The sequence below is a fragment of the Macrobrachium rosenbergii genome, chromosome 4 (assembly GCF_040412425.1).
Source record: "Macrobrachium rosenbergii isolate ZJJX-2024 chromosome 4, ASM4041242v1, whole genome shotgun sequence".
NCBI lineage: Eukaryota > Metazoa > Arthropoda > Malacostraca > Decapoda > Palaemonidae > Macrobrachium > Macrobrachium rosenbergii.
In genome coordinates this window covers 18685001-18695000 of record NC_089744.1, presented here as the reverse complement: position 1 = coordinate 18695000, position 10000 = coordinate 18685001, and the positions used below count along the sequence as shown (strand labels likewise).

Sequence of the window (10000 nt, the reverse complement as noted above, 5' to 3'; positions counted from 1 at the left end):
TGAGACGTTTCTGGAAACGCCACCAGGTTTACAGAGAACTGTAGCGAGACTTTTACTTTATTTTTACTTTTTATATCTTATTCACTTTCCTGATTTTCTCCAATGGACTTTTGTTAATTTTCTGGCTGATTATGAACATTAATTTGGCGTCACATTCGTAAACTCAGACTCTAAAATCAGCCTGAAATCTGGGAAATTCTTCTATTTTTTTCTTTTGAGACTTTGGGTTCTAAAATATGTGACATTTTAGTGAACGGATAAAAAGACGTAAACATACACAATTTATACGACATAAAAGACGTCAATGGGATTTAATCAAAGTCTTTGCATCCTTTCTCCTCTAAAGAGAATATTTAATTTGTGCAGCGTGAACAGAGTTAAGAACAACTGGACAAGAGACAGCGCTAACAAAAATTCACTTAAGCATTTTCAGGACTTTACTTTGTCTTTTATTTATATTCGAATTTTACAAAAACGGTGTGATTTATTATTCACCAATTTTCTTTTATCACTTTTCTTTGGCAGGAATGTTTAGAGAAGAGAAGAGAAGAGAAGAGAAGAGAGAGAGAGAGAGAGAGAGAGAGAGAGAGAGAGAGAGAGAGAGAGAGAGAGAGAGAGAGAGAGAGAGAGAGAGAATGTCTTATGCGGCAACCGGTTACGGTCTGGAACTGGAAATTACTACAGGAAGGTCGCCAGAATTTCAGCAATGAGTGATAAGACTTTATTTTTCCTCTGAACTTTTACCAAAATTTCCAGATATATTCTTCCCAGGACCGTAATACTAATATTGCTGTTACTATTGTTATTACTAGATCCAGTGGCTAGTACTAGTGTTGTCACTACTGCTGCTGTTCAGTTATAATTTCTCTGTTATTAGTACTGCTCTCGATCATTATTATTATTATTATTATTATTATTATTATTATTATTATTATTATTATTATGTAATAAAAATCCATTTTTATATAAATAAATTTTATTAATCTGCAAAAAATATGCATATTTATACAATTTATCTATATAATTGTGGATTTTTTTTTATTGAATAACAGTTTATTACGGTATTGTGAGTTCCTTAGCACTATTATTATTATTATTATTATTATTATTATTATTATTATTATTATTATAACTTACCTTAAGTTTGAACGTAATAATAATCGAAAGAAAAAAATGTCAAAGGGTCAATTAAAAGCGATAACTAAGCCAAATCGCCATAAATTAGCGAGAGTCTGAATGACGGGGAAAGAATCCTGCGTGGAAACAAATTCGTTCTGTTATTATAACAAGCAAAAAATGCGCCGAAGTTTTTTCGACGCAATCTAGTTTTCTGTACAGCGTATAATGCTGTATGAAAGTTTCAGCCACGGCCCATGGAAGCCTCAGCCGCGGCCCATGAAACTTTCAGCCACGGCCAGGTGGTGGCCTGTGTTGGCACCTATGGCGGTGCCAGACGCACTATCACGGCTAACTTTAACCCTAAATAAACTAAACACTACTGAGGCTAAAGGGCTGCAATTTGGTATGTTTGATGATTGGAGCATGAAAGCCTCAGCCGCGGCCCATGAAACTTTCAGCCACGGCCAGGTGGTGGCCTGTGTTGGCACCTATAACGGTGCCAGACGCACGATCATGGCTAATTTTAACCCTAACTCAAAAAAAAACTACTAAGGTTAAAGGGCTGCAATTTGGTATGTTTGATGATTGGAGGGTGGATGATCAACATCCCAATTTGCAGCCCTCTAGCCTCTGTAGGTTTTAAGATCGGCTTTTACAGAAAACTAAAAATGTGGTTCTAGTTTCTTCGCGACACAGGAAGGAGCGAGTCAGCTTCTCTGACATTTACAGCTTCGTAATTCACTGTCGATGAAATGAAGGAGAAAGTGTTAGGAATTTTTGTACCCTTACAAGGCATGAAATATTTCACCTGGATTAGGAATACTGGCACATGGAAAATTAGAAGTGCTCCGCTTAACCAAATCGTGTTTATGGAACAGCCTAATTTCCCAAAGCACCTAACAAAGAGAAAAAACTGACGGCCAATTTTCAATATGTTGAGTGTAAAATATGTATATATGTATGTATATATAATATATTATATATACATATGTATATATATATAAATGTATATATATGTATGTATATTTTCTTTTTCTCCTTCCCCTTCGCCTCCTTAGGAACGGCTCACCAAGGCTTGCGAGGTATTTCTGGATAAGTGTTAGGTTCTGAGGAGTGGGTGAGGGGAAATAGTTGCTCCATTATACAAGCTAAAAGGGACAGAGGCGACTGAGAATTGTGGAGGCATATCATAAAGAGTGTAAGGATCAACTTTTTTTAAAAATTACAAAATAGCATAGCGTTGAGTTTGAAAGCAAAAGAGAAAATATGTATGTCATATATGGACCTAGAAAACGCCTGTGATACAAAGAAGAGGAAAGTAACGTGGAGGGTGCGCAGAATATGTGGCGTGTAAGAAAAGTTGCTGGGAGGGATTAAATGTCAATATGGTAAAAGAAAAGCGTTTTTCCACAGTATAAAGTCTGGCTATAGCTGGTTTGGCATAGAAGGCTGTTCAATGTTTTTATGGATGAAGTGTCGTCAGAAAGAAGAGAACGGACTCTGAATGTAAGTGCAAACTAGTGTGATAAGTAAGCATGCAATGAATGGAGTGCTGAAGGGTCGATACTTGAAGCTTGGCAAAAGTAAAAAGAAATTACAGTAACTAGTAAAACAGGTAGTCGGTTTTTGCTAGTGGAGTGAGCTGAGAGTAAATTTGAGCAAGAATGAAAGTATATTATGGCGGTAAAAGGAAATCAGGGAGTTAGAGCAATGAATGCTCATATGAATGCTTAAAGAATGGAAGTAGTTGACTGGTGTGGGTTTCTGAGAGTAATGGTAAGATTAGCGGAAGTGGGTAACAGAATAGGTTAAGCAGAGAGGCAGTATGGCGAGTGTCAAAGACTGGGAATAGCCTTGAATTGTCAAAGGAAGACAAGGTTAGAATGTAAGTAGGGGTTGTTGAGCCAACTCTCCTTTATAAATGAAGATGTAGATGCTGAATGCAAATAAAAGAAATAAGCTGATGCTATAAGATGAAATGTTTGTGTAGCATATGTGGCACAGAGAGAAGTGAAATAGTGAAAAACGTGAAGATAAGTGGAAGATGTGGTATGCAAAGAAGTTAAGTATACCTAAGTTTAACCAGACCACTGAGCTGATTAACGGCTCTCCTAGGGCTGGCCCGAAGGATTAGACTTATTTTACGTGGCTAAGAACCAATTGGTTACCTAGCAACGGGACCTACAGCTTATTGTGGAATCCGAACCACACCATAGCGAGAAATGAATTTCTGTCACCAGAGATAAATTCCTCTTATTCTTCATTGGCCGGTCGGAGATTCGAACTCGCGGCCAGCAGAGTGCTAGCTGAGAACGGAACCCACCCGCCCAACGAGAAACTAGAAGTGGTATGCAGGATAGCGCGGATGAAAAGATTGTGTGGTCATGTGGAAAGAATTCACAATGATAGGTTCTATAAAAGAATGTATGATTTAGAGGTGTTAGGATGGCGGGGTAGTGGAAGACCTCGAAAGTTGGCATGAAAGAGTTACCTGCAAGGAAAGACCTTGATACCCAGAAAGGGTGAGGGTTGGTGTGAGATGAGGTGAATGCTGCTGTGTTTATGCGCATGGGGTTTCAATGCTTTGCTGATGAGTGCTCTGTGTAGGAAGTTTTCCGCTCAGCAGATTCATCCACAGTTCATTAGTTAAAGGTAGTATATATATATATATATATATATATATATATATATATATATATATATATAAATATATATATATATATATATATATATATATATATATATATAAATATATATATAAATATATATATATATGTATTTACGAATATATATATATATATATATATATATATATACATATATATATATGTATATATATATATATATATATATATATATATAAATATATATATATATATATATATATATATATATATATATATATATATCACACACAAATATATATGTATATATATATATATATATATATATATACAAACATATATGTATATATATATATATATATATATATATATATATATATATATATCTATATCATATATATGTATATATAAATTCTTAATTTATCTCGAGAGTAAAAGCTGCAATGATATTAAAGTATATCTAAATCACAATTGACTACCCAACATGGATTTGCATGTGACGGTTCACGGTGATATTAATGATGATGATTAATGATGATGATGGTAATGATGATGGCTGCGTTAATATGATTAGGGCGAATGTTCTGGCGAATGCGTATATAGGTCAAAGTGAACAAGGATGGATTTACTTCAGGCAAGACTCCATAATTGAAGGACGTCTCTGCAATTAGGCGAAACATGATTCGGAATTTCGTGCTTTGATGGATGTAATCTTATTGCTCGGTGATGATGACACCATCATGGAAAAAGAGAATTGGTCAGAAAGACAATGAAGAGGAGGAAGAGGGAGAAGGGGTTCGAGGAGGAGGAGGAGGAGGAGGAGGAGGAGGAAGAGGAGGAGGAGGAGGAGAAACGATGTTGGTGATGGTGGTATTGAGGAGGACGTGAACAGAGGTAGTGGTAGAGGGGCTCGCAGACGTTGAGTTAGTGGCGGCACGGCTCGTCAGTAGTGTGCTAGCGGCCGCAGTGACCGGACGCCCCAAGAGAAAGCAAGTGGTGGTGGCTGTTGATTCCATGCCCTGCTGAACTGGCCATGCTGCCCTCAGCGGACACCCACAAGAACGGCTTCGTGCCCGGAGCCAATAAGGCTGACCCCGGCGCCGCTCACCCCAGCGAGCTGCAGCCCTTAAACAAAGGCGATGGCACGAACGGAGACACCAAGAACGACAGAACGGAAGTTCGAGTGACAATTCGAGAAAACCCGCTGGGGGAACAAGACACATGGGGCGCGACCACCACTGATCCTCAGCAGCTGCAGCAGCAGCAGCAGCAGCAGCAGTCGATTTCCACCGCCGTCAAAGACGCCAACGGTCGAAGGTGGAGGCGGGGAGGACCTGTTGAGAGGTACCTGCTGACTACGTTGCTCGTGGTGGCAGTCGGGTGCTTGGCACTGCTACTAGTGCTACTGCTACGCCCTCAGGAGTCAGGTAAGGCGATGAGAGGGCAGAGGGGATGCTTGTTTGTTTAAAAGCGCGCGGGAGGTTGGGTTGGAGGCGCGCTCGTGCAGTTAGGAGCGAGCGAGCGAGCTGCAATCTAGAGTCGTTTGACGGTGGTCCGTTGTTAACACCATCGTCGTCGTTGCTACTGACGGATGGGTTTGGTCCCTCGGTTAACTAGATCCTTCCCTCTTTGCCCAGCCGAAGAGCTTTGGCTGACTTTGCTATTATAGAGCCTTAATAGTATTATTACCTCAGTAACACCTACAAAAGTTAAGGGATGTTTCCCTTTTAACGGTGGCGGACCTTCGCCGAAGAGAGGAATTAGCCACCAAAGTTCTGGGAGCGAAGTTTTAGTTACTGCTGAAATCGTTCGATTGACGTGTCCAGTATATGATGCTATAGCCTAATAAATCACTTTATCCCTTGTATGGCTATCTTGGGTCGTTAATCACGAATTTAATTAAGAAATACAAAAATACTAATGATAAAATATTCATGAAATAATGTAATGATGATGTAAAAGGGAACATAGATAAATTTTCAGTAGAAGAAAGTACTGCTTCTAATAATTATGGAACTCATTCTGCCTGAGCCTAATTAACACACATAAGCATTATGTAATCTAAATAGCGCATGAAATAAATAGGTCATTTAAGAGTCTCATAAATCAAACCAAATATAACCATTTCATATAAAACTTATCGAAACGAAGAAGAGGAAAAAAAAAGTGGAAGAAAAGTCCACGGAACTCTTTTTGTCAACAGCGACGTATCGATGGCACAGTTCCCGCCAGCAGGAAATTCATTTCCCGCCATATTCAGCGGAACTGTCGTTATTTTGACCTGATTTTCATTCCTCCTTCAGTGAATATAAATTTTGTTGTTTTCGGATTCATATGCGAGAAGATGACGTAACTTCCTGCTTAATTTTTCTTTATGAATAAGAGATTTAATTGTTATTTAAAATGATAAATATACCAGTACATCTCTCTCTCTCTCTCTCTCTCTCTCTCTCTCTCTCTCTCTCTCTCTCGTGCGTGAGCGTTTGTTTGTCGGCGAAAAGCCTGATTTTGTTCTTTACAATGGATTCTATTGTTCTGGCTAATTCCCCCTGTGATGGAAAAAATATTTGATACATTCTTTTTCGAATTAACGCCTGTACGCATTCTTTTGTCATACCTTATTAAAATCCTGCACTGCTACTCCAGTTTCATATAATTACAAGTAAAACGGTACTTCCCAGCAGCCTTAACACAGTGGTTAATGCTTTTCCAATTTGTGAAATATTTAGAAAAAACGTAAAGTCATGTAATTACAAGTAAAACGGTACTTCCCAGCAGCCTTAACACAGTGGTTAATACTTTTCCAGTTTGTGAAATATTCATAAAAAATGTAAAGCAATTCTCATCTAAATTCAAAGGTCCCAGATTAACCCCAGTTCACCTTTTCTGCGGTACGAGTTGTATCATCAGTAGCTTCGCCATAGTGACCTTAGAATTTCATTGTCAGCCATAAGTACTAGTACTTGTTAGGCGAGCCAGGTTATGCTATTGGGCTGTATGTTATACATTGGGTACAGGGCCAGAGACGCATCAATGACAGGCGCTCTGAGCGCAGCGGGTGGTCCCCCAGGGGTGAAAACTGTTTGTTGGTTCGCTGGAGACGTTGTTTATAAGGTTGCTGGGTCTTGTTTTGACTGATTGCCTTTAAAATATTGTATTTAATTATTCCTTGTATTAGCACATGGCTGGTCTCTCTCTCTCTCTCTCTCTCTCTCTCTCTCTCTCTCTCTCTCTCTCTCTCTCTCTTTCTAGTTCCTCGTTGGGGAGTCGGTAGAGTTGTCGCCTAGCACTCGCTAGGCCCGCGTTCGAGTCTCCGGTCGGCTAATGAAGAATTAGAGAGATTTATTTCTGGTGATAGAAATTCATTTCTCGCTATAATGTGGTTCCGGATTCCACAATAAGCTGTAGGTCCCGTTGCTAGGTAACCCACATTATAGCTGATTCTTAGCCAGAACCAATGGGTTACTCTAACCTTCATTGGCCAGCTGAAATCGAACCACATTATACCAAGAAATGCTAGCTGTCACCAGATATCTCCTACCCATCAATGGCCACTTGTATAATCGCATATATACACATATGCTAGTTATATATATACATATATATAACTTGTATATATATATATATAATATATATATATATATACATATATATATATATATATATATATATATATATATATATATATATATATATATATGCCTGTTGTAGAAAGCAATTTCTCTGGAAGCCCTTCGCCCTCCATATTCGAGCAGAATATGGAGACTTTGTTCTTATACTGCTTTACGTAATATGCTGTATTGTAAAAAGCAATAGCAAATGGTGGCTAATTAGTTTATTGCTAACTTTTGTGACACCAAACAAAAATATTCTGTCTGCATAGATCTAAAAAAAAAAAAAGTAGTTAAAAGGAACAAGAGTATAAAGAGCTACAAAAATATAAAGAAATCTTCTCTGCTGCTAACTCAGTTCGGAAGTACATGCTAATTTAGTCCCTCCTCCCCTGTTAAACTTTAACAAATGTCCCTCCTCCCCTCAGTGTTAAACTTAATATATATAAACTATAACCCTCATAATGTGTTTTGCATGTATGTACACACACAATCACACACACACACACACACACACATGTATATTTATATATATATATATATATATATATATATATATATATATATATATATGTATGTATATATATATATGTATACTATATACATATATATATACATATATTATAGTATCTATGTTATATATATATATATATATATATATATATATATATATATATATATATATATATATATATATATATAGATAGATAGATGCATACATACATACTGAGGGTTAGTTTAGATTAAGACTGCCTTATGCCAACACGGGCGCTTGTTAAAGTTTAACTGGGAGAAGAGGGACTGGCATGTACTTCCGAACTATGAGTAAGCAGCAAAGAAGGTTTTATTATATTTTTGTAGCTCCTTATACTCTTGCCACTTTAACTACGCCTTTTTTTTTTTTTTTTAGATGTATGGAGACGGAAAATTTTTTGTTTGCTATCACAAAAGTTAATAATAAACTAAGCAGCCACCATGTGCTATTACTTTTTACAATATAGCAGTATATCTTAGTTTAGCCAGACCACTGAGCTGATTAACGGCTCTCGTAGGGCTGGCCCGAAGGATTAGATTTATTTTAACGTGGCTAAGAACCAACTGGTTACCTAGCAACGGGACCTACAGCTTATTGTGGAATCCAAACCACATTATGACGAGAAAAGAATTCCTATCACCAGAAAGAAATTCCTCTAATTCTTCATTGGCCGGTCGGAAAGTCGAACGCTGGGCCAACAGCGTACTAGCCGAGAGCTCTACCCACCCCTCCAATGAAGAACTACTATATAGAAAACTACGTAAGGCAGTATAAGAACAAAGTCACTTGGTCCTTTTCTATTATAATAAATAACCATAGCAAATTTCAAGAGTGTTTGTCGCTCTACACTTCCTGCAACTAATAAAGCTCGTTGAGGATGCAAAAAAAAACGACATTATTTATTTCATTTTCTACTAGGAAATTATCTAAAACTTTCCATTTTTCTTGCATTTCTCTTTCAGTGGGGCTGTGACACCAGGGATTTCACGAAATCCTTGAAATTTTTTCAGGGAATTCGTGAAATAACCAGTTTCACTTAGGGACATTTGATCCCCGAGGGGATAGTACTAAACACGGCGAAACAGTGATTCATCTACACTGTTTTGCCGTGTTTAGTACTAGCCCTTCGGGATCAAGTGTGTTTCGCGGTGTTTTGTACTAGCCCCTCTGGGATCAAATGCACTTGGGGATATTTGATCCCCGATGGCTAGTACTAAACACGGCGAAACGCATTTGTTCCCTGAGGGACCAGTACAAAAAGTGGCGAAACAGGTAGATGAATCACTGTTTCGCCGTGTTTAGTACTAACCCCTTAGGGATCAAATGTTTCTAAGTGAATTTGTGATTTCACGAATTCCCTGAAAATTTCAGGGATCTCGTGAAATCCCCGGTTTTCACAATCTTACTGTAACATATACACTACAGATAACCTTGAAAACTACTATAAACCCTTTATCCTTTCCCACAGCTCTGAGACCTTGCGAGTAAAGTAGTCACTTCCTGAAATGTTTCTGTTTCATACAACTGATGAAAGATGGCCCATGACCAAAGCAGTGAACAGGTAGACAATTTTTTATTCACTTGGACACAATATATACAATGGAGTAAGCGCAAGAATTTACAGCAGTGAAACCTAGATGTCATTTACCGTGGATTTTCAGAGTTAATTACCGCTAACCACAAGCGTTTTTCCATTGACTGTCTCGTCAAACACTGGTGTCGAAGACCAGCTTATAGTGTCGACCGCTAAATGTAAGTTTTCTTTCCTACGCATGACACCTTGAAATATTCGAACAATTATAAGCTATGAAAATTGGGCTCGCGTGATACCGTTGCTTGTTTTGCGCCCTGTGAACGCTCAGTTGTTTTCCTAGAGTTCCTCGACGTTTTCCAATATTCTAGATACGTTAAAGTGAATTCCCAGGCCTGTTCTAATTATCATTTGGGAGACTTTGCAACAGTGCTGATCTATAGAAGTAAAATTGACAGACGGCAAGTAGGTCAGACTTTAGGGAGCACTAAGGTAGATTATTTCTATATTAATTTTTTTAATGAAACTGAAAATAACCTAATAATGACTTCAGCGGATCATTTTTTTTTATCAACGATAT

General features: G+C 37.9%; 1 protein-coding gene across 1 annotated transcript in view; it reads left to right on the top strand.

The window, feature by feature from the left end:
• Window positions 1-4644: 4644 nt before the first annotated feature.
• Nep1 (Neprilysin 1) overlaps window positions 4645-10000 on the top strand; it is a 400973-nt gene continuing 395617 nt past the window's right edge. The window contains exon 1 of the mRNA XM_067090423.1: window positions 4645-5170. Coding sequence (XP_066946524.1) covers window positions 4777-5170 — 394 coding nt within the window. The 5' untranslated portion in view covers window positions 4645-4776. The remainder of the gene's footprint in view (window positions 5171-10000) is intronic.